General features: G+C 38.1%; 1 protein-coding gene across 2 annotated transcripts in view; it reads right to left on the minus strand.

The window, feature by feature from the left end:
* The window catches only part of LOC306873056 (dystrophin-like), a gene marked incomplete at its 5' end in the record, with an annotated part of 132,966 nt that extends 109,249 nt beyond the window's left edge, over positions 1-23,717 (minus strand). For both annotated transcript variants that reach the window (XM_079422059.1, XM_079422058.1), the window contains 9 exons: positions 3,623-3,757; positions 4,137-4,315; positions 5,139-5,257; positions 5,567-5,739; positions 7,117-7,209; positions 7,660-7,737; positions 8,818-8,910; positions 9,820-9,881; positions 23,636-23,717. In XM_079422059.1, the coding sequence (XP_079278185.1) occupies positions 3,623-3,757; positions 4,137-4,315; positions 5,139-5,257; positions 5,567-5,739; positions 7,117-7,209; positions 7,660-7,737; positions 8,818-8,910; positions 9,820-9,881; positions 23,636-23,717 (1,014 nt within the window). The remainder of the gene's footprint in view (positions 1-3,622; positions 3,758-4,136; positions 4,316-5,138; positions 5,258-5,566; positions 5,740-7,116; positions 7,210-7,659; positions 7,738-8,817; positions 8,911-9,819; positions 9,882-23,635) is intronic.
* Positions 23,718-24,119: the final 402 nt, after the last annotated feature.

A 24,119-nucleotide genomic window follows, 5' to 3' on the forward strand; every position in this document is an offset into this window, starting at 1 on the left:
TTACAGGATCATCGCTGCTCTGCCTGCTGCTTCCTGACGCGCCGCCACCGTTGCCATCGAAGCGGCTGTAGAAGATGTTTAACTCGTCGGCCAGCAACGGATCTGCTCTCACCTCCGCGGAGGATTTGTTTCCGAAGTCACAGATGGTCCTCAGTCCCTGCCACATCCGTCGAGAGTCGTTGAGCTGGAAATGAGACTCAATTCTCTCTCTGTATCTGTGTTTAGCGGCTCTTACTGCGCGTCGGAGAGCATAGCACGATGCTTTGTACTCGCTCGTATTCCCAGACAGAAGAGCCTCATTGTAAGCGGCAGTGCGTGTGTTAACCGCGGCACGGATTGTTCTGTCCACCCACGGTTTCTGATTGGAGAATGTCCTTATCGTTATTGTTTCTGTAGCTTGCTCGGTTAGCGTGTTTACAAAACTTAATGCTACATCCGTGAACTCGCTGACGTCAGAAGAACTCGCCCGGAACATGTCCCAGTCGACGTCATCAAGCGCCGCCTGCAGCATAGTCTCTGAGTGGGAGGACCAGCGCGTCACTACTCTCTGCACCGGAGGTTCCTGAACGAGCCTTTGTTTGTATCCCGGTGTTAGAAAAATTGTGGCATGGTCCGATTTGCCAAAAGCCGGTAGTGAGCGGGCTTTGTAGGCATCCTTGAACTGAGTGTAGCAATGATCCAGTGTGTTTGGTCCTCTAGTTGGACAGGATACATGTTGGTGAAAGTTCGGCATGACCTGTCTGAGGTTGGCTTTGTTAAAGTCCCCCGCGATGATAAAGGCAGCGTCAGGATGTTTGTTAATGTAGCCGCTGAGCACATCGTGAAGCTTAGACAAAGCCAAGCCGGTGTCCACCTGTGGTGGAATGTACACAGCAGTAACAATGATCGATGAAAACTCCCGGGGCAGATAAAATGGGCGGCAAATAATGGAAAGATGTTCCAGATGAGGCGAGCAGGAACGCGACAGAATGGAGATATTCCTGGGATCACACCATTTCTTGTTGATCATGAAACATACTCCTCCACCCCTGGATTTACCGGCCTCTGCTGTTCTGTCCGTCCGAAAGACAGAGAAGTTATCACTCGGCATTACAGCAGTGTCCGGGACCGAGGACGAAAGCCACGTTTCTGACAAACAAAGGATGTTACAGTCCCTAATGTCCCGTTGGAAACTAATCCTGGCTATAAGATCGTCCATCTTATTCTCCAAGGATTGGACATTAGCAAGGAGAATGCTTGGAAGAGGAGGACTGTGAGCCCTTTTCCTGAGTCTGACTCGAATTCCAGCGCGCTTCCCGCGGTGTTTCTTGATCCGTCGCCTCGGGGGGTTATTGGTCGTCTCCGCGTTCCGAAGAATCTCCAGAGGCCACGCAGGATTCGTGGATAAAGTGTCCTGAAGCAGGTTGGTGTAGTGGTTTCCAATGTCCAAAAGTGTTTCTATGTTGTAGGTGATCAGTGCCGACGTGAAATGTGTAAAAAGAGAAAGTAAAAGTAGGTAAAAAAGTAAGTTTGTTTAAGCAAAATCTCAGCGGAGCGACCCGAACGGCATCCGAACACAGCGGCGCCATCTTGGTAACTGTTCTTTAGTTAAATGTATGTAAATACATACATTTAACTAAAGAATCATGCAAGCACTTGAATATTTCCCCCTTTACTCGTACTGCACAAAAAATGGTTCAATAATGTTGAATGTTATAGGGACTGATTATTGCAAATGCAGATCCCAGTGTGTTCTGGTTAAACTGTTTTTATTTATTTATTTTTTGCTAAGGTTTGCACATGGTAGTAGTAACGAACTCATCCCACTATATGCACACTAGACACTTTCTATGAACACTCCCTGCTACAAAGACTCAATAAAAAAAATGTTTACTTGAGCATTGCACTACAAATCTTTTTGCACTATGCGCTGCTTCCCACAAAATCTCTCTTTAATCTGCACAACAATTTAATGTACAATATATGTATACAATTTTTATTTTTATTTCTATCCTTTTGCATAATTTCATGTACAGTATATGTATAAAGTTCTTGTACAGTCTCAGTTTGTGTATGGCTAGGCAACTAGGTATACTAGTTATAGTATATGTATAGTCAGACGTTTTTTTTTTCTTCTTTTTCTCTTATACTTGCATTGTTGTATGCTTATCTTATGTTTAACTAATATGTAGCACCGTGGTCCTGCAAAACATGACATTTCGTTCCACTATATGTCCACACATGTAGAAGAATGACAATAAAGCTCAACTTGAACTTGATGGTGGTGCGTTCTTAATGACAGCTTTCCTAAAAAATATATATCCTATTCCTAAAATAAGAAATATCCCAATATATCGCCTTGCTTACAGTATCGCAATATATCGTATCGCAACCCCTGTATCGTATCGCCAGATTCTTGCCAATACACAGCCCTACACCCTAGAGTTTTACACCAGTGTTATTTTAGTATTATTTATATACTATTCATTAATATTTTGAATGACCTTTTATTGTCATATTTTCAGTTTTCATTATATATATATATATACAGCATATGATTTTTATTGTAGTTTTTGTAATTTTAGTCCTTCAAATGAGTTAAGTTTATTTCCATCTCCAAATGTTCAAATTCAGTCAAGACCACTTTCGTTATATGTATATTTATTATAATAATGATGCATACAATTAGTGTTGGCGTTATGGTTCTGCTCTGGGCAAAGTCCACGCACCCATCCATGCAGCCATGCCTGGACAGAGTGGGGAGAGCATCAAGTCAAACCCCCCTGGGGTAACAAAACAGATCCAGTAATCATGCATACATACAGTTCACAGTTTAACATGAGTTTGTTGTAATCAGGGCAAAATACAATGTAATTGACTGTAAAACTGAAAAAATTTGCAAAAAGATATCAGATTATAATACAGGTTCAAGCTGAGTTGGGGATGGAGGGGGGAGTTAGATGTGTTGTGCAGCCATGCATTAGTAGACAGGCTGAATGGGGATTTAAATAGACTGCTGTGATAGGTGCCAAAACTGGATTGGTACATGTCAGAAACAGCTGACTGTCAGCTGATGCAAGCTTGACTGGTGTGGCCTTCCTGAATTAAAGCGATGCTCCATTTTTAATGGTTTTAGTTAACACTGTTTTCACAAGCACCACTTACATTTTCTTCTAAAAATGTAAAAATGTGGCAGTGTTCCATCAACTAGACTGGTTGTTAATGAGAATTTGCCTTAGAAGAGAAATGCCTTATGTAGATAAAAGTATCTCAGCGTCACATTTTCAATGATTGTATTTTTAAATACTACACAATAAATAAGATTATTGCATTTTCCAAAGAAAACGTGAGTGGTGCTCACAATGCTAGTTTTTGTGTGTTGCTGTGCAGTTGATAGGGTGTTCTGGACGGTTCCATCCTTAAAGTCAAAAAAGCAAGTCTCTGAAATATCCCTCAGGTCCCTTCCTCATTGCAAATCCATGGCATTTTTTGTCAATTTTGTTGTCTGCCAGGCAATATATTACATTTGGAACAAGCTTTTTTTGAAGCGTGACAACACTGATATCAGTCTGAAGTTGTACACTAAAAACAAACTACAACGCCTGGCAATGATATGGAAAACCAGCAGTCAGCAATGACCAACCTGTGTGGTGAGGAACTTCCTCTGCTGTTCAGGCGTTTTGACGTAGGCAGCTTGAGTGAAGGCATAGCTTTTGAATCGAGGCTTATAGGAGGGAGACGGACTGCGGACACGACTCTGGGCCACACTGACTGTGATCTAAGAGATGTACAGAAGACAAGAAAGACTGAAATAAGCAAACAAAAGCCACAGAGATGGATGGAAATATTGAGGAGAGTTGAGTGATGGAGCAATGAGCTGGATATGGCAGTGAGAAGGACGACGAGGAAGTTGAAATGCAGAGAGTCAAAATTAGATCACAAATTACAAAACATAATTCAATGTCAGCTGGCAAAGTGTGTTGACGAGATAGAGGTGCATTCGACATCCTGAGAACGTCTGAAAACCTTTTTGAAACCAGAGAAGTCTCAGGCTTTCATATTAAACGTATGTGGCGCCAGAGATAATGGGTCCATGCATTACGATTACTGCACACTGTTCAAAACTGTGCGTGTCTATGAGTGTGTGTTCCTCTGACCTGCTGGGAGTAACGCTGTTGGGTTTGAAAGAGGAAGTGCTCCTCCTTGGTTACTGTAGCTCGAGGGAGGGTCTCCACTTCTTGGATGGCCTCCATGCTCACGCCATGGGGCAGCACTTGGAACAGGGAGGTGATGTACATAATGATGGATTTCTTATCTGGATGAGCTGTAGCAACATCTGTGATGGCGAAAAGATACACCCATGAGTTAAGCAATGACTTAATTGACTTAATTAATCTAACTCCTAGAGGAGACATATGTGAGATTATTAGAGTCTTAGATGAATGTGAGAAGCAGAAGATCCCTGCAAACATTGCTTGGTATTTATAGAATATTGTATGTGTACTTGTGTCAGTTTAGGATTGAAACAATGTTTTTAAAATGTTTTGAAAGAATTCTCTTAGGCTCACCATGTCTGCATTTATTTGATCAAAAATACAGTAAAAACAGTAATATTGTCAAATATTCTTACAATTTAAAATAACTGCTTTCTGTTTTAAAATATTTTAAAATGTAATTAATTCTTGTGATGGCAAAGCTCATATTTCAGCACCATTACACCAGTCTTCAGTGTCACATGATCCTTCAGAAATCATTCTAATGTGCTAATAAATATTTCTTATTATTATCTACATGACAGAATTTATTAAAAATAAAAACAATCTTTTGAATGGCAGTGTTCATATAACTGTCATTTAAATGACATATCTATACGTGTTCTTTATGGACTTATCCATAGGAAAGATTCATCATGCATATACTGTATATTAGATCTCTTTCCTTTGGATCTGTCCATAGAGAACCAGTCATAAGTGGTACAAGCTCATCTATGAGTTAAACCCCCATGGCATAAATTATGTGATGAAATTCTGTTTTAGATGTTGATGTAACAAGACGTTTCCTCCCACCCAAAAAAACTAAACTAAAAAAGCCCTGTCTGTATTAGTCAGAAAAACTTCAAAGGCTAATGTGAGCGAGAAGAAGACAGGAGGAGGTCATACCCTCAGGGTCCAACAGTTGGTCGATGCCTAAACTCTTCTCCGCAACACTGAAGGCGTGATCCAGTCTCTCAATGGCATTATCATGTTGCTCCACCACACTCCAATTAAACAGCTCCGGCCTGGCAAAAACAGACAAAGCAGATGATGTAATTAATATAGGATAGATTAATATAGGACAGAAAAACAAATTATTTTTCTGTGGACATGCTTGAAATAGCTAAAAACAGATCGAAACAGCTGGCTCATTACTCAAATGAACTACACAGAAAAACAATAAGCCATAATAAGCTTCAAAAATTGCTTTAGGCCAAGCCAGTATTCAACCATGCAGTTTATGACCAATGAATATATTTTCAATTTCATTAGTCGTGAAACCAACGGTTTCTGTGATTTTTAAAAAAGCACCCAAAAATAACAACCCCACACACCTGTGGCTGTGAATGAGAGCATTGAAGGCAAAACCATCCGCCCAGCTGCTGGAGAAGTTGACCACATTGGTGTCTTTGTAGTTTTTAGTGGACTGCCTGACCCAACTTAAGAGAATCTTTTCACTGTTTGTCTGCTGTAGGTCTGCCATGACATCTTTCATCACATCCTTAACCTGTACAGCAAAGGACAGGATATATGCACATTCATCAGAACAGTGACAAATGTAGCAACATGGCCTCATAAAGCTAATATTAACAGACAGATTTTGATTAAAATTTTATTAACATGATAAGCACAGCAAAAACGTGATAACACTCAGTACACGGTACATATATGTACAAGGGTAATATCCTGGTTGGATGTGTACCACAGTAATACCATGGGATTCTCTGAAATGTCTAGGAGTAAATAACAGGTACTGTACAAGAATGTGGTAATATATTACCCTTCAAAATTTTGGGGTCTCTACGACTTTTGAAATAAGCTTCTTTATTTAAAGGGGTCATATGTTGCGATTTCAAGTTTTCCTTTCTCTTTGGAGTGTTAAAAGCTGTTTGTGCATAGATAATATCCCTAACGTTGCAAAGACTAATGTCTCAAACCCAAAGAGCCATGTCCTGGAGACGCTGTGTTTCGTTGCGAAAGCGAAACTACTTTGTTTGGGCTTCCAAAAGAGGACACAACTAGAAATCAGTGGTTAAGTTGTATTTACAACACTGTTCCAGAACAGTTCAACCCAAATATTAGAGTGTGTGCAGCACATTTTACGGAGGACTGTTTCCTGAACCTGAGAGAGTAGCTTACAATGCCAGCTGTTTCTATAAAGTGGAGCAATTCCAACCTTGCAAGGACAGTCTGGCGCTTCTGACTCACACATTACTCCAGTCTTCAGTGTCACATGATCCTTCAAAAATCATTTTAATATGTTGATTTGGTACTGAAGAAACATTTCTTATTAAAACAGTTTTTCAGCTTAATATTTTTTTCAGGATTCTTTGATTAATAGAATGTTCAAAAGAACAACATTTAAATAAAATAGAAATATTTCCATTATCATAAATGTCTTTACTGTCACTTTTGATCAATGTAATGTATTCTTGCTGAATAATAGTAGGAATTTATTTTAAATAAATCTTAATTATAACAATAATGCACTTTGAAATACCTAGGAGTATTATGTAAATTACATGGTAAATGAATATGATAATTACTAATCAGTCGCACTTTTTGAATGAATCTCAATGCAGAAACGTTACTGAATCTTAAATTCCCTTATCCCTTATTCCTTCCAATGTAAGCTGAAAGAAGATGACATTGGTAGCTCTGAACATAAACCACAGTAGGGCCACCTTATCAGATGAGCAGAAAAAACACAGAGGAAACGAGTTTCTGTACAGATAAGCACACGACAGTCCACTGCAAATGTGCTACATATAAAACCTTTGATAGAACAACATAATGGATGATAAAGGTCCTTTAGTGTGCTACTGTCCTTGAAGGCAAACCAGAAAGATTGCGGGTCTGATTTCACCGTATTGAACTCTCATACCTGCCAGTGGAGAATGATGCTCCAGATGAGCCCCAGGGTCAGTTTATGATTCCCATCTACAATGTCAGCTCCTCCAATGTTCACCAGCTCAACCTAGAAATGGAGCGGATGGGAAGACAAGATCCTTTATTGCACATAATATGACCAGGAATATGTATTAAGACAGTAAACAGGGTCAGTTCTGATTATATGTTGACTTTAAACAAGATAAAGATTAGATACTTCAGCCACATCAGTTTTAGATATCAGCAGTTTGATATTCGCAGGAAAATGACTTCAACCAGACTATAATTTGCGATCTTACTTGGCTTTTATTTGGTTCTTCAAACACATATTCAAGCTGTCTGGTTGGTTGTTTCACTACATTTTATCAAGCAGAAAAAGCTTTTATGTCTGTGAAATGGATAAGTACCATTACCTTATCAAACTGGAAATTTTGCTTCTGCATAATTTTGTCTTGCATTTATTAAAAAAGCTCAACTGAAACATTGAAATTCCAAAAGCTGTGAACAGTAAAACAGCCAGTTGAACCAATTAACTCACATTGTTCTTCTGAAGGATCTGCAGGGCCCTGTTAACATTGTTGAGGGAGTGCACTCGAGTGAAACCACGTTCTTTAACCTGCAAATGGGGAATATACTGTGTCAGAACTGAACTCTGAGCATCCATTGCAAATGAATTCAACCATTTATGCACTCAGCCTTGTCAAAACGCTTTGAAACCAGGAGTATTTTTTCCTTGATAAAAATACAACAATGAAAAGTGTCTCAGAATATCACCCCTCAGAGCCAATTAAAGGGATAGTTCACCCAAATATGAAAGTTCTGTCACCCTAATGAAAGGGTGGCCATTATGACCAAAAACAACCATTATTTTGGTAACAGTATATAACACGCACGATAATTTAACCCCAAAATGTTTATATATATATATATATATTTCAATGACATGTAGTAAATAATCACATATAGTCACAAATTCTAAATACTTTAAAAATGAAAGTTTTGTTTTTCTTTCAAAAGAGAATGGCATTATAACTGTATGGGCTACATAGATGTAATCTATACATCTATAGATTGAAATATAAAGATCTATACAATCTATAATCTATACATCTATAAAGATGAAATATAAATAAAAAAAAACTTTAAATAATGGCTTAAAATAATAATCTTATACTTAAAATAAAATAGTAAAAATAGAAAAAGGCAATTTGGTTTTAAAAGAGCGAACTTAAGAGAATCATATTTATGAATCTGACATTCCTCTTGTGAACATGCCAATGAATATTACAGGAGTGCAAATGTTAAATATTCATTCAGTAATAAAATAAAATAAATTTGGGGTTGTGAAATAGACCAAAGTGAAATATATACAACATTTTGGGGTTAAACTAACAGCCAATTTATGTACATACATTTTGCTCCGTTTCTTATTCAAAGCTATCATTTGACTTCAGAAGATTTGAAATATATGGCATGAGATGCATTTACCAATTTTTACAATGATTTTTAATCCATTATGAAATCCTTACTCAGCATTCATTGTAAACGTATTTAAAAGAGAACTACCATGACTATCCTCAAATTTTACTTTTGTATTCATAAGTAAATGATGATGAAAGGCGTCATTTTGGGGTGAACTATTCCTTTAAGGGTTTATTTTGTAATATGCATATTTTAAATTTAAAGATGGACCTACTATTTCATGGCCAACCAGACCCTCCAGGAGTTCAAGAAGACGTCGGCCATCACACAGATCAGTGAAGAGGTCATCGATAGGCGGTCTTCTTGTCTGGAGAATAAAGAGAAATTATAAAGGCTGCGGGTCTTTATTCAGTCCTTCATACACAGGATTGTACTGTATATGAAGACCTCCCAGTATTTAAAAAGTGGAGTATTTGAGGGTGTATATTATCAAAAATAAATACGAATGACAAGATGAGACCTTTAGTTTTGGAAGTTCTATGAAAGGAAAAAAATATATACATTCTCTAAGCTTTTTTTTCCCCCACAGCTTCGCCTTGAAGCAGCCATTTCTCTCTCAGTTTGAAGGACAAAGAACTGATGTCCTTCCTCTGTTAACATACTGTAAAAGGACGCTAACAAAGAGAATGCAAAAATCTGTTTTGAAACGCCTTTCCTGGAAGCGCAAAACGTGAAACATACAAATCTAAAGCAAACATTCACACTCACATCCTGACATAGATAAAGGTTAGTGACAAGAATTTGTGCGAGTGTCAATCTTAACTTTTAACCTCAAGATCAAGACTATGTGCAAGTGTGAAGCTTAACTTTTAACCTTGATGTCAAGCCTGTCAACCTTACATCTCCTCATCCGTGGATGAATAGCAACATTTCAGTTTGTATACCTATAACACGCAATTCCAGGATGCAACAACAAAAAATCCATGAAGATTTCTCTGACAATCGCAAAAAAAGATGGCCTTAATTGGTTAATCAAAACAGATTTTGCATGATTAAACATTTTTTATCTGACATTAAAAGGATAGTTCATCCAAAAATGACAATTCTGTCATCCTGTTTGGTTACCAACTTTCTTCAAAATATATTTTATATTCAGCAGAAGAAAGAAGGTTTGGAACAACTTGAGGGTGAGTAAATGATGTCAGACATTTCATTTTTGTGTGAGTCAGTGTTACCTCAACACACGATTAAAAAAAATATACTCAAGTCACATTACCTTAGCAAACTGTGAGTTTATCCATTTTGTGAAGGTTTTCTTTTGAACATCCTCTCTTTCATCTGAAAATGAGAAAGTACACTGTCAGTACTGTCCAGTTAAGGTTCAACTAAGTTTAATTTCAAACAAAGAAACCTAATATCAAACAAATCATAGTCATTTAATACCTTAAGAAATGTAAAGCTTTACAGCAACATAACAGCATATATCATCAAATAAACTATAAGTGATTAAAGTAGCTACTGGCAAATAAGAATAAAGTCCACCGTGATCAATGGAACGTATTCACTCTGTTGTGGCATTTGATATAAGGAAGGTTAAATACAAAGAGACTATGAGCAAAAAGTCCCTGAAAGACCTGAGAATGGTTTGAGGGTATATACAGATCAATGGTCAGCTAGCATTCAAAAGAAGATTACTTCTGAGAGACCGAGGGTGTAGATCGGGCTAGCTTTACAAACACAATGACTGAGCGGGGTGAAAAATTGATCAGAAAAGCCAAAGAACCTGCTTAGAAAATCCTCTATTATTCCTATTCATTTCTAAAACACAGGATACTAAATTGCAAACAAGCAATTGTAAGATCAAGAATCCAGGAACATTTATTTGTAAAAGTCCTCTTTTTGGTTGCCTCACTCAGAGCCGCCAATAAAAACTACTGTTGATAAAATGCCAGAAAGCCACTCTTGTATTCGTAAAGAGAGTCAAAGAAACATTAGTGTTAGGAACATTAAAAACCAATCAGTACAAAGAACATTTAGCTTTCATATCACATTAAAAGCTTGTGTTGTTCCCCTCTATAATATTCTCCAATTGCTTTGATTCGGATCTCTGTGCGCTACCCTCTCGGCTTGCTTGAGTTTGAGATTGATTACAAAAGTGTAATTCTTATCTAGGGGCCCTGATGATATTAAAGCGAGAGTTCACGCCTATAATGAAAACTGTTATCTCTTCTCATCTTCGCATGGAGCACAAAAGGAGTTATCTAGCAAAGGCGGTCCTTGCTCTCCATCCACTTTCACTGGATAAGAACAGCTTGGACGTTCTGCAAAATATCTCCTTTTGTGCTCCTTGCAAGAAAACAAGTCATGCTGATTTGACAACAGTGTCATGTTTGGGCAAACGCTCTCTTTAAAACCTTTCAGAACGGCCATGGAATCGATAAGAAAGAGTAAGTATTGTTTTGATATTTCCTTGTGCACAAAAAGCACTGGGTGGTGAATCACAAGCTTTCCAGAGTCAGCGTGGATGACAGCATTTTCATGCATAATTGATTTTAAGCTTCCAGTTGTTTTTGCCACCATCGCAATAATCATCATGAAATGGGTAGTTTCAGTTCATTGTTCCCATTGGTCAGCCTACACTTCAGCTGACTGCATAATCACAGTAGCATGGCTCAGATTTGTTTCAAGCCTGACTGCACCATGTCATGCTTATAAATCGCAATAACACACACTCTCACACGCTTTTGCTGTAATAATATGACAGAAGAGTAAACAGCACTGAAAAAGATTAAATCAGTTCCAAAGAACTAAAAATAGATTGTTAAATAGACTATAAATATAATAAAAAGCAAACAAATAACGCTGATTAACAATACGTTTTCACATACATTTCTTCCAGGGTCACATATATATACAAAACCAGTCTTAAGTCGCTGGGGTATATTTGTAGCAATAGCCAAAAATACATTGTATGGGTCAAATTTATCAATTTTTCTTTTATGCCAAAAATCATTAGGATATTAAGGAAAGATCATGTTCCATGAAGATATTTTGTAAATTTCTTACCGTAAATATATCAAAACTTCCATTTTTGATTAGTAATATGCAAGAACTTCATTTGGACAACTTTAAAGGCGATTTTCTCAATATTTAGATTTTTTTGCACCCTCAGATTCCAGATTTTCAAATAGTTGTATCTCGGCCAAATATTGTCCGATCCTAACAAACCATGCATCAATGGATGCATTCAGCTTTCAGATGATGTATAAATCTCAATTTAAAAAAATTGACACTTAAGACTGGTTTTGTGGTCTAGGGTCATGACCCTGGACTACAAAACCAGTCTTAAGTGTCAATATATGGTTTTTGCCACAGGATAAAAAGGGTAATTGTGAATTTTTATCTGACAAATCAGACTTTTTCGTACTATTCAGAGCATTTTTCGCAGAATTGGGAGAATATAAACTTCTGAGGAAAAAAAAAAGACAGAATCGCAAAATCCCTCTCAAATCCGTCTTGTTTTTTCTCCCAATTCCAACTTATTTTCTCAGAATTCTGAGTTTACATCTTGCAATCCTATTTTTTATTGTTTCCACCATATAATAAAAATAAAGGTATTTTAATTTTATCGGACAATTCTGACTTATTTTTTTTCCACACAATTGCCAGATTTTCTCTCACAATTTTGACTTTCCTTCTCAGAATTACACGTTACCATCTCACAATTCTCAGAATTACACGAAAACGTCCAAATTGGTAGACGAAAAGGTCAATAGTTTCTGCTATCCCATGCAGATCATATTTTTGGTTCCTGAAAGCCATTCCATTTCCATTTATCTTGTCCGAGGCTCATTTGAGTTCTTAATTGTAGAGAATGGTGACTTGTAAAGGCATCTCAACACCATAAAAAGCACCAATTATGAACTATTCTTATCATGGATCAATAATTTCTGGAGCAAATCAGATATCTCTTAATGTTCCATAATGCCAAAAGTTATTCCTTTACTTGATTACCACAATCCGCTTCAATTAGACTGTCAACCCCCTTGACAAAATGTTCAGAATACAGCAGCTCCGCACAAAGAAAAAGCTGATTACTCTTAAGTCTTTTGCTGCAAAGGGAACCTTCACATTATCTTACAGTATTACTGATATTGATCTACAAAGCTCACAATTAGCTGCTTTTAAAAGCTCAGAATTTTACAGGGAAATTATATTTCTGCCTTCTTCAGGTTTGGAAACACAACAGGGTAGACGACATCCCGCAGTGTCCCTTCACAAACTGAATATCGAATGCCTAAACTTTAAGACATAATTCATTACCGCATTAATATGCTGTAATTTTAGTTGGTCGGTTGGCTCATTTGCTATTAAACAAATATACACCATGAAAGTGCACCATAAAAGTGAAAACACCCCAAAATTAAAATTATGTAATTATGTACTTAAAACTGCATGTCTTTCTTTTTAACACAAAAGCAAAACGTCAGAGCGGTTTTCTTCCATCCTTTGAAAGTAAATGGTGATCAGGTGCTGTCGAGCACAAAAAATTATCACCATAAAACTATCATAAAAGTAGTCCAGATGACATGCATGCTACATTTCAAGTCTTCTGAAGCCATACAACAACTTTGTGTTAGAAACAGCTGTAGCCAACGTTTACTTTCATTATATGGAAGAGAGCAGAAGGACATTCTGCTATAAATAACTCCTTTTGTGTTCCAGGGAAGAAAGAAGACTTGAGGGTGAGTAAATGACAGAATTTTTAAGTTCACTTAGATGGAATTAAATTAAACACATTGTAGGTTACCTGACAAATTAAACACATTGAAGGTTACCTGACATAACATCTTTTGCAGAGTGCTCTCAATGCATTACAGATTCATGCAAAAGAGTGTGAACAAAGATGTCAACAAAGCTGAAGGTTGATGTTTTGCAAATGCAGAGGTGTTAAACTCCTTGCGTGTCACAATATGCAACTGTAATCAACAGCCCATAATAGTTGTTTTTGCCCAGTTGTGACAATTTTCATTTCTGAAACACCCTGATAATAATGTTCTGCAATGAAAAGGAATTTAGCCTTGGCTCTGTAGGTGATAATAGCAAGTGTTTTAATAAAAAAGAGCCCAAATGGGTTAAGCATTATTCAAAACAAAACAAAGTTAAAAAAAACTCACACATTTGAAAACGTAATTGGACAAATTGATAAAACTGCTGGAAATTAATGGTTCAAATTTGCATTTAAAAAAGTGGGAGAACCGGAGACAAAAGTGTGTGTGTGTGTGTGTGTGTGTGTGTGTGTATATACACCCTAACGCTTGTCTCATATTCACATGCTTAATGAAAATGTCAAATGGTGATGGGAAACTTGTGAATTAGAGTGAAAAAGAGACCGTTTCATTCTTATCTTTATCATTTATAAGTCAGTAACACTTCATTTTGATAGTCCACTGTAGACATTCTACTAACGGTAAGTAACTTTGCAACTACATGTCAATAGCAGTCATTAGAGTATTAGACTGTCTGCTTAACTTCTAACACTATAAGTTGGGTCCACAACACACAACATACTGACTATAAGAAATGTTGCAAGTACATGTCAACTTATACTAACCCCTAAACCTACCGTAACAGTCTACTCTGAGAGTTAGTAGACATGTAATTGCAAATTAATGACAAATAGTTGACATGTAGTTAAACATTTTTGATCCCCTGCTGATTTTGTACGTTTACCCACTGACAAAGAAATTATCAGTCTATAATTTTAATGGTAGGTTTATTTGAACTGTGAGAGACAGAATCACAAAAACGCATTTCAAAAAAGTTATACATTGATTTCCATTTTAATGAGTCAAATAAATATTTGACCCCTTCGCAAAACAAGATTTAGTACTTGGTGGCAAAACCCTTGTTGGCAATCACAGAGGTCAGACGTTTCTTGTAGTTGGCCACCAGGTTTGCACACATCTCAGGAGGGATTTTGTCCCACTCCTCTTTGCAGATCCTCTCCAAGTAATTAAGGTTTCAAGGCTGACGTTTGGCAACTCGAACCTTCAGCTCCCTCCACAGATTTTCTAAGGGATTAAGGTCTGGAGACTGGCTAGGCCACTCCAGTACCTTAATGTGCTTCTTCTTGAGCCACTTCTTTGTTGCCTTGGCCGTGTGTTTTGGGTCATTGTCATGCTGGAATACCCATCCACAACCCATTTTCAATGCCCTGGCGGTACATGGCCCCGTCCATCGTCCCTTTGATGCAGTGAAGTTGTCCTGTCCCTTTAGCAGAAAAAAAACCCCAAAGCATAATGTTTCCACCTCCATGTTTGACGGTGGGGATGGTGTTCTTGGGGTCATAGGCAGCATTCCTCCTCCTCCAAATACGGCGAGTTGAGTTGATGCCAAAGAGCTCGATTTTGGTCTCATCTGACCACAACACTTTCACCCAGTTCTCCTTTGAATCATTGGCAAACTTCAGATGGGCCTGTACATGTGCTTTCTTGAGCAGGGGGACCTTGCGGGCACTGCAGGTTTTCAGTCCTTCACAGCATAGTGTGTTACCAATTGTTTTCTTGGTGACTATGGTCCCAGCTGCCTTGAGATCATTGACAAGATCCTCCTGTGTACTTCTGGGCTGATTCCTCACCGTTTTCATGATCACTGAGACTCCACAAGGTGAGATCTTGCATGGAGCGGTCCAGTCCGAGGGAGATTGACAGTTATTTTGTGTTTCTTCCATTTGTGAATAATCGTACCAACTGTTGTCACCTTCTCACCAAGTTGCTTGGCAATGGTCTTGTAGGCCATTCCAGCCTTGTGTAGGTCTACAGTCTTGTCCCTGATATCCTTGGACAGCACTTTGGTCTTGGCCATGGTGGAGAGTTTGGAATCTGATTGATTGATTGCTTCTGTGGACACGTGTCTTTTATACAGGTAACAAACTGAGATTAGGAGCTCTCCCTTTAAGAGAGTGCTCCTAATCTCAGCTCCTTACCTGTATAAAAGACACTTTTTTGAAATTAGTTTTTCTGGATTTTTGTTGTTGTTATTCTGTCTCTCACTGTTCAAATAAACCTACCATTAAAATTATAGACTGATCATTTCTTTGTCAGTGGGCAAACGTACAAAATCAGCAGGGGATCAAATTATTTTTCCCCTACTGTAGTTAGTAGAATGTCTAAAGTGGACTACCAAAATAAATTGTAACCTATAAGTCCTTTCAGGAAAAAACAAGATGCGCAATTCTAGAAGTTTCAAACGGGTCACATGCTGCATTTGTCCAACCAATGACACTTATACACAAATATGCAAATAAGAATGTTAAACCGGGGTGTACCAAGTACAGTTTTGGGAAGGTTACTTTGGAAATGTAATATATCTGAATCAGATCGTCTCAGATTCAGATCTGAAATTATCTGAATGAGTTCTATTGCAGGTTTGAAAAAACACCCCACACCCCCACCTGAAAACCTCTCCACACAACCATTAACACCTCCAGCAACCTCCCTCTCCCCCACACCAGCAATTCAGATCAGCGAAGACGATGTGCGCCAGGTCTTCCGGAAGCAGAAGAGGAAGAAAGCACCAGGCCCAGACGGTGTGACACCAGCCTGTCTGAAAACCTGTGCTGACCAGCTGGCCCCCATCATCACACAGATCTTCAACACAGATCACTGGATCTGTGTGAAGTCCCTTCATGCTTCAAACGCTCCACCATCATCCCCATCCCAAAGAAATCCAAAATTACTGAACTAAATGACTACAAACCTGTGGCTCTAACGTCTGTGGTCATGAAGTCATTTGAAAAACTGGTGCTGGCCCACCTGAAGGACATTTCTGGACCCTTGCTGGATCCTCTTCAGTTTTCCTACAGAGCAAACAGGTCTGTGGGCGATGCAGTCAACATGGGACTGCATTATGTTCTGCAACATCTAGACAGACCAGGGACTTATGTGAGGATCCTGTTTGTGGACTTCAGCTCGGCCTTTAACACTATAATTCCAGACCTCCCCCTGTCCAAACTAACTCCGCTCTCCGTGCCCACCTCCGTCTGTCAGTGGATCAACAGCTTCCTGACAGACAGGCAGCAGCTAGTGAGGCTGGGAAAATTTTCATCCAGCACCCGCACCATCAGCACTGGAGCACCTCAGCGCTGCGTTCTCTCCCCACTGCTCTTCTCCCTCTACACCACGACTGCACATTTAAAGACCCCTCTGTCAAGCTCCTAAAGTTTGCCAGATGACACCATAGTCATCGGCCTCATTCAGGACAGTGACGAGTCTGCTTACAGACAGGAGGTTAAGGAGCTGGCTGTCTGGTGCAGTCTTAACAACCTGGAGCTGAACACGCTCAGAACAGTGGAGATTACCGTGGACTTCAGGAGAAACCCCCCTGCTCTCCCCCCACTCACCATCTTGGACAGCACTGTAACGACAGTGGAGTCATTCAGATTCCTGGGCACCACCATCTTCCAGGACCTGAAGTGGGACATTCACATAGACTATTGTGAAAAAGGCTCAGCAGACGTTGTACTTCCTTCGCCAGCTGAGGAAGTTCAACCTGCCACAGGAGCTGCTGGAACAGTTCTACTCTGCCATCATTGAATCCGTCCTCTGCACTTCAATAACTGTCTGGTTCAGCTCAGCTACCAAATCTGACCTCAGAAGACTAAAGAGGGTAGTCTGGACTGCTGAGCAAATCATTGGTACAACCCTCCCCACTCTCCGAGACCTGTACTCATCCAGAGTGAGCAAAAGGGCTGGCAAAATCACTCTGGACCCCTCACATCACTGTTGCCATCTGGCCGACCCTACAGAGCTCTGAGCACCAGAACGGCCAGGCACAGAAACAGTTTCTTCCCTCAGGCAATCCATCTCATGAACACTTGACAATAATTGTGGAATACAACACTATTATACACTTATACACTTACTTATCTAACACACATACTTAGTTTACATTTAGAATTTGCACATAATATACATACAAAACTGTCTATTGTATTACACCTGTACATACAACTGTCAATTTGTATATTGTAATTCCCTATTTACTTGTTCTATTTCTATTATTTTATTATCTGTGTTTTTGTCCTGTCACTGTCATTCTGTTGCACTGCGGAAGCTTCTGTCACGAAAAAAATTCCTCATGTGTGTAAACATACCTGGCAATAAAACTCATTCCGATTCTGATACAGATTACATGCTACCCTATTTAATATGTAAAGAGTAAGTGCAATTACTTTTGCAAATTGCTTTATTAATGTAACTGATTACTTTTCTAAATTTCTAATAAATGTTTTCAACAGTTAATCATTTCCATACATCTAAACCATGCAGGGTTAACATTACAGTGGTAGTGTTGTACAACACTGACTATTGCCAGGACTCAAAATCTCTATACAAACTATACAAAATCAGACTTTAGCACCTCTTTTAACTCGGAGATCGTTCTGAGGTTAAATACAGATTTAAAATCAGAACAAGAAATAGTTTCATTTCTATGATACAGTTTTTGAAACCAAATCTTTGCATAGCTATTAGCTATAGCTATGACAGGAAACACTTTCGAGGCATAACAATGCCTTGAAAAAAAAACAAAACAGTTAACAGTTAATTAAAAAAAATAAAGCATACATAAACCCAAATAAAATAGTTATCGAATAAGCATGTGTCCTATTATGTGTCCTAAACTCCTGAAACATTGGTATCTCATATTTTAGCACAATCAGTGCAATTTGGGAAAAAAACAAAAATAATGTGTGAAAATATTCAGATGTAAACCCCTTTGTAATCGTTAACATTTTCATAAGTAACGAATTACTGTAAAAAATAACTAATTTAATAACGTGTTTTCTTAGTAACTGTAACAGATTACAGAACACATATTTTGTAATTAAATTGCGTAATTATGTTGCATGTAACTTACTCCCCAATACAGACAATGTGTAAATCAGTTTATGAAAACCCAGGATCAACTGTAAATCCCAGGTAAAGTATGGGAAGTGAAATGTAAAACAAGATATCCCAGGATTCCTTTACTCGGGATTTGATCCAAGGTTAACCATTTCAAGTGTGAAAAGCCCTAAACAGTTAAAGGTCCCAGGACAATCTACAAGCACTCTTGCAATTCAGATCATTTAATGAAATTATAAAACCATAATAATTATTGCCTATAAATACATGCATGCATATTTAGTTATTTATTTATCAGCTTTTAATTTATCTGTAGATGTTGAGAGATAAAATTAGCATCAAATGGCTGTGTATATATGGGAGTGATTGGAAGACTGGGACTAGAAGGACAATAAAGTATAAAATAAATAAATAACCCTATAGAGCCCGGTCTGGCAGACAGAATATTGTGTGCAGACAGACAGGAGAATGAAAGCATTGCTTGCCATTGATCGGAGGCGTGACTCCAGGCAGGTGGCAGCTGCTGCTGGATTATATCCGCCCTTGTGCAAATAGGATGATGGGGTGACGGGTTTGAGCCAAAGCTAACGGGCAAATACAAAGACGCTGGACGCACACACCAGCTTTTAGCTGCCTAATCTCAGCACACACATCCGAGGCAAGCCGTTATTCACAGATTACAGGCGTATGTTTTCCACCACAGCCTCTCAATTTACAAGCGCAAACCCAAATGTTTCGATGAGCCTGGAAATACTCCGTGTCTATATGACAACACCACATGTGATTGAACTGCGTGTAGTTTAAGCAGCAGCGACTACCACCAAACTTTCTCTCGCATTCGTCTATAAAATCACGACTGATTACAAAGTGCGCACATTTAGCCATCCACCAGGAACGCGTACGAGAAACAACAACGAAAGACACCCGTGCACGCGTAATTAACAATAAAACAACATTTCCGTGCGTGAGAACAGATCCGGTTCTAGATAAGACGCACCCGGCTGGAGGATCTATTGTTAAATCTGGTTAAATCTTACGTGACACGCCGTAATAACAGCCGAAAAATCACCTCACACTGGAAGAGTATTTCAGCATGATGATTCAGTCTTACCTAAATGAGCATTTTACACCATAACAAACGCAACTATTTCCTCCGTAATAGGTTTCGGAGCGTTTGTGGTGTGTGTCCGTTACCTGTGTGTATATATGTTTGATTATCCGGTTTCCTTGCTGTTAAACAGACTCGTCCATGCCTAAAGCCGAAGATGATTTGGTGAAGGAACTGTGGGTGGACACTTTTCCGCTTTATTTTCTCGTACTCCCTCACTTGGGTGCAGTTCCAGCTCTGCTGTGATCCGCTGATACCGGCAGGTGTAACGGTGTTCTGGCACGCGGGCTGAGTGACTACAGCTCTATCTAACGGGGAACGATATAGCCACCAGAGAGGGATCGATATCACACAACGAACAACTTTATTCAGCTTGTTTGTGCTAGAATGCAGGATAATTACTTGCGTAAGCAGGGTGCCGATAATAATGAATACGTTTCCATTTGAGTTCCTTACATTTAAGTAAACAGGAAAGTTAGTCAGCGCACAAAGTCGGTAAACAGACCCTCACTAACAGACATCGCGGTAACCATAGCAACAGTACGGCGTTCCATCACTTTTGATTTGGAACGCGCAGAGAACGCATAACATAAAACACTGTCATTATTTATCATATTTATTTAGCCTGTTCTAAGTATTACAAATACAGGCCTACCTCAAAAAATTAGGAGCTTGTTTCAAAAGCCTTTAAGGAAAGATAGTTGACGACAATTTTGTTTGCTGAGGACGAACCTCAAAGGATAGCTCGCTCAAACTTTCTATTTAAAATCCTTGAAAAAGAACCGTGAAAGTCATTGTACCCAATTACCACACTGAATAATGCGTAATTAGTATGAAATTATTTTCTGGAGCCTTTAATTACAAGTTGGACATTTAGAAAATAAACTGCACTGTTAAAAGAGACACCGTTTACTGGTGTCTGTTCTCATCTCCTGTAATATGCCTGGGGTCTATTAAAAACTGATGAATTCAATACAGTGGTCTGAAATGGGCCATTTCATGTTTTTTTTGTGCAGCTGGTGGCACATCTCACATGAAATCATGAGCCTCAGAACATCACCATGCCATCTGTACATCTGCCAGAGAAATCCTAAATAAATAACAGTCCATGCTTGTAATCCATTCTTGTGAGATTAAAAAAAAATGATCCCACTACCCAATGGAGAAAATTATGTGTATGTCTCTTCGAAGTGCATCGCGTACAGTATTGTGGTACTGGAAAAAAAAAAAAAAAAAATCCTGTAGAGCATAATCATATTTGCTCCAGAAAATATAAATGTTATTATCTCATCAGTAGGTTCTTTCTCCTAATATAATAAGTTTGCGCTTGAGGTAAACAAGCACAATAAACAACAACTTGCTATTGAGGTAAACAGAAGCAGAATCAGATGAGGACAATAATAACATTCAGAATACAGGTTGCTGCATGTCTTTTAAAAGATAAGACTTTTCATCATACCGTCATTCAATATTGAAAAGATCTCAGTTAAACATTTATTCACACATCAAAACATGTCTGCTATGCTTCTCATTTAGAGACCTTATATGTGCAGTATTTACATTTAATGTAGTCTACTAGTTGTTCTTTGCATTTTTAAAATGCCAACCAGGGGTGGAGATCTCATTTCAATATCATTTTTCTTCACCCCTGATGCCAACCACTGCTTATTTGATGAATAACTGAGGTAAAGAGTGAACGGCAAATGTCACAAAAGCCTCCAGGGCTTTAAAACACACCCTGACAGAGAGCAGTAAACACCTAAAGTTCAAAAGGTATTTTAGTTCAAAACTTCAGCATTTATGTCTGTTCACTCCTCGTTGTAAAATGAGAAGATACTGGAGACACCCTTGGGGATTCCTCAGAATGCCACCCATGGTGGTGGCAGTCAAACATGTAACTTGTTTGGTATATAAAATCCTCAAGTATCAATCAAAATGAGAAAAAAATGTCATTTATTCATAGATTTAATTGCAAACAGTTTCTCAGTAATCCCATCATAAAGGAAAACACTTTTGAGGCATTTAAAATGTAGACATTTCTTGAGAATACAATACTTCAGGCGTCTTTTTTCCAGTGTATGCTTCTCTGGTTATGTAATGACAAAATGATCAGAGATCTCCAGTGACTGAGATTGCTGAGAGATGCTCAAGAGATCTGAATTATGTTTCCAGCAGAACTTGCTCAATACTGCCTTACAGTGGCTGCTCATACAGAATTATATCTTCTACAGTATATATATTCCCATTAAAGCCAAAAATAGAAACACCAGTATTATTGACTGTCCCTAGGAAAGGCCCAAGCAAAAAAGGCTGACAACAAACCCTGCCCCTCTTTCCACAAGATAAAAACAAGCTTTTTATAATTATAATTTCCCAGTAATAATTGATTATGTAAAAGGCTTAAATACCAACATTTTTACAGCTGGCATAAAACATTTTATATTCTTTGATAAAATGTGCTCTCTGGAGTATGTGAAGCAGAAAGCGTAGTTATTTTGAGAATTTCTTAAAGTCAGAAGATTCTATGGCAGATGTTAACATGTCAGTCACTCCTGCAGGCCTCATGCAGTGGTATTTACAACAAAAACAGAATGGATACTATAAGCAGGAGATACAGTTGCAACCTCAAATTGTCCCAGGAGTCAAACTGTCTCGTCCAACTGTAAAAATGCCACTGAATACCAGGAGCCCCAGAAGGGTTCAGTAACGCATTTAAAATAAGATATTTCCATAAACAAAATAAATAAATAAATAAGTGCTCCAATCAGGACCAAATAGGACTTTAGAGTCAGGAATAACTTTAGGTCCAACAAAAAATGTTTTGGGTGAATAAAAAACAAAAAAACAACATTCAGGTAATTTCCCCCCAAAATCAGAAGACTACTAATAATATTAACAGTAATAAGTGAATAAATAACTGTATTTCTGGTATAAAAAGCAAATGATATAAACATATTTGCATTGACATTGTTTTCATGAAGAAAAAAATACATAAAAAACATTTTAAAAAATCTTGCAAACATATTTCTGTCTGAGATTCTATATTAAAGAATATGTATACCCAAATTTCTCGTTATCACAAGTATGCATAAATAAATAAGTAATTTTTCATCATGCAACATATAGTATCTTATTCATGTCTTTTAATTTTGGGGAGAAGTATGACTCAGATATTGCTCAGATATAAAATTTGAAGAAGCCATCAGAAGAACCAAAAATGTAACAAAAAAAGACTTTCAGTTTCCAAAGAACCATACAGCCAAGCCATGAACGAGATTGAAAATTGGTTTTTGCTAAACCCAAAAGCCATTAAATTACCGGTGTATGGCGCGATTTAGGACAGATAACAGATGTCCACTATTAAAGCTCTGTTCTCAGAGGTTTACTGTACTGTTTGTATCCTCTGGCTGATCATCAGGCTGTTGAATCTTTTGCCTACTTTCTCCTTACTTTCACTGCTGATCATAAACACACTCGCACGGAAAACACAAGAGAAAGAGTCTTCTGCCAGCAAAACACACAGCCAACAACAACATGGCTAAATCTCCAACAAGGAACTCTGAAACCCAACACCAGGCAGCTGCAACTATTTCAAGCTCTTTAAGACCTGTCCTATTTCCACCAGAGAGCATTTATAGATCACTCATGATCCCTACTGAATACAGCATGACAGTGATGAAAAAAAAATAGATGTGAACTCATTCAGGGTGGAGCATAGTCCAGAAATGAGATTTTAAGATTGTTCAACATGTAATAGTAAATGTCTGATTTGAGCAACAAAATTAACAGACAATGAAACGTGAAAATATGATGCAGTAAATAGTAATTCATATGTTGCTGTAAAATTCAATTAAAGTTTTTATATTACTTTGAATATGGCTAGAAGTGCAGTAAAAGTCATGCTGCTTATAAATATGATTAAGAAATAAATTAAATAAGATCTCATCTGAAGCTGAATTATGTTTACATTAAAAAATAACTAAGGCATACTATTTCAGCACTCATTAATCATATTAAAATTCACGTACAACATGTAAGGCTTCCAGATAACTGAAGTAAATCATAATTTCTCCTACCTGATCGAGTTTTGATAATTTCTCCGAATTCATCATCAAAACCTTCCTCCCATTGGCCCTGTTGGCTCCCTGCTTCGGCCATGACACAAGATCCAAACTGCCTTCGAATCCTTTAATCCTGTAGTTTTATAAACAGACAAAGGAAGGAGACACCAAGACCCCACCAATGACGGGAATCGCTGCCCTGCGAACAAACTGAACGTCAAATACAGTACTGAATTTTTGTGAATGACACAGGGATGAGACTGTCTGTGGACTGTTATGATAGGGGGAAACGAGCTGTCAAGGCATCCAGAGAAGCAGAGACAGGTGGCAAATTCTACTCGCCTAAAAATAGAGAGCCGTTATGAAGGCCTGCTTCATTACACTCTCACACACAAAAACAGATTTTTCTAACAGCAAAGGATCGGTCACCATGCCATTTGACAACAAATGACAAGTAAATGGTCTTGGAGAAAAACTCAAGTTCACAATTTTATCAAGC

The sequence above is a fragment of the Barbus barbus genome (assembly GCF_936440315.1).
Source record: "Barbus barbus genome assembly, chromosome: 7".
NCBI classification, from domain to species: domain Eukaryota; kingdom Metazoa; phylum Chordata; class Actinopteri; order Cypriniformes; family Cyprinidae; genus Barbus; species Barbus barbus.